This window comes from Crocuta crocuta, unplaced genomic scaffold (genome assembly GCF_008692635.1).
Source record: "Crocuta crocuta isolate KB4526 unplaced genomic scaffold, BGI_CrCroc_1.0 scaffold31, whole genome shotgun sequence".
Classification (NCBI taxonomy): domain Eukaryota; kingdom Metazoa; phylum Chordata; class Mammalia; order Carnivora; family Hyaenidae; genus Crocuta; species Crocuta crocuta.
Genome location: NW_027528362.1, coordinates 14,414,974 through 14,415,529, shown reverse-complemented (window position 1 = coordinate 14,415,529; position 556 = coordinate 14,414,974). Strand labels below are relative to the sequence as shown.

At 63.8% G+C, this 556-nt stretch overlaps 1 protein-coding gene across 1 annotated transcript in view; it reads right to left on the bottom strand.

Moving 5' to 3' along the window:
- The window catches only part of MCF2L (MCF.2 cell line derived transforming sequence like), a 102,603-nt gene extending 102,270 nt beyond the window's left edge, over positions 1-333 (bottom strand). The window contains exon 1 of the mRNA XM_077754012.1: positions 165-333. Within this exon, the coding sequence (XP_077610138.1) occupies positions 165-333 (169 nt within the window). The remainder of the gene's footprint in view (positions 1-164) is intronic.
- Between the last annotated feature and the right edge of the window lie 223 nt (positions 334-556).

Below are 556 nucleotides of genomic sequence, written 5' to 3'. Positions count from 1 at the left end.
GGTGACTGCAGCCGGCCCCGCGGCAGGCGCCCGGGACAGCCGCCACACTCCGCTCCTGGGTCCAAACACCTCAGCCTCCCGCACGGACCACGATGGCTACGAGGAGGACCTCGGGCCCCGTCAGTAGCCAGAGCTTCCGGACCAGAACAAGGAGCTGCCCCCACCTGTGGGCGTGTCTGAGCCCCCTGGTCGGTCTTGAACGAGCCCGACGACGTCAGGGACATCGATCCGGTGGTCACCTTCTTCCTTCTCAGCCTCATTGGGTCGTCTCGGGGGGGAAGGGCTCTCGCGTCCGGCCCTCTTGCACAGGACGGATCTCCAGCAGTCGAACATGGGTCTGCGGTGCGGAAACAGATTTCAACAGGAAGGTGAGGCCTCCCTGCCCAGGGACATGGGCGTCGCCTCTATGAATAAAGCCCAAATAACTGGACGCAGGCTTCTGCAGTGTCTGTGCAGAAACGGGCAGAGGACGTCCACAAGGACACTCCTTGTCCTCCGACCAAGCTGCACGGTGCCAGTGCTCAGCCCGCAGCCCACCTGCCGTCACAACACTGAA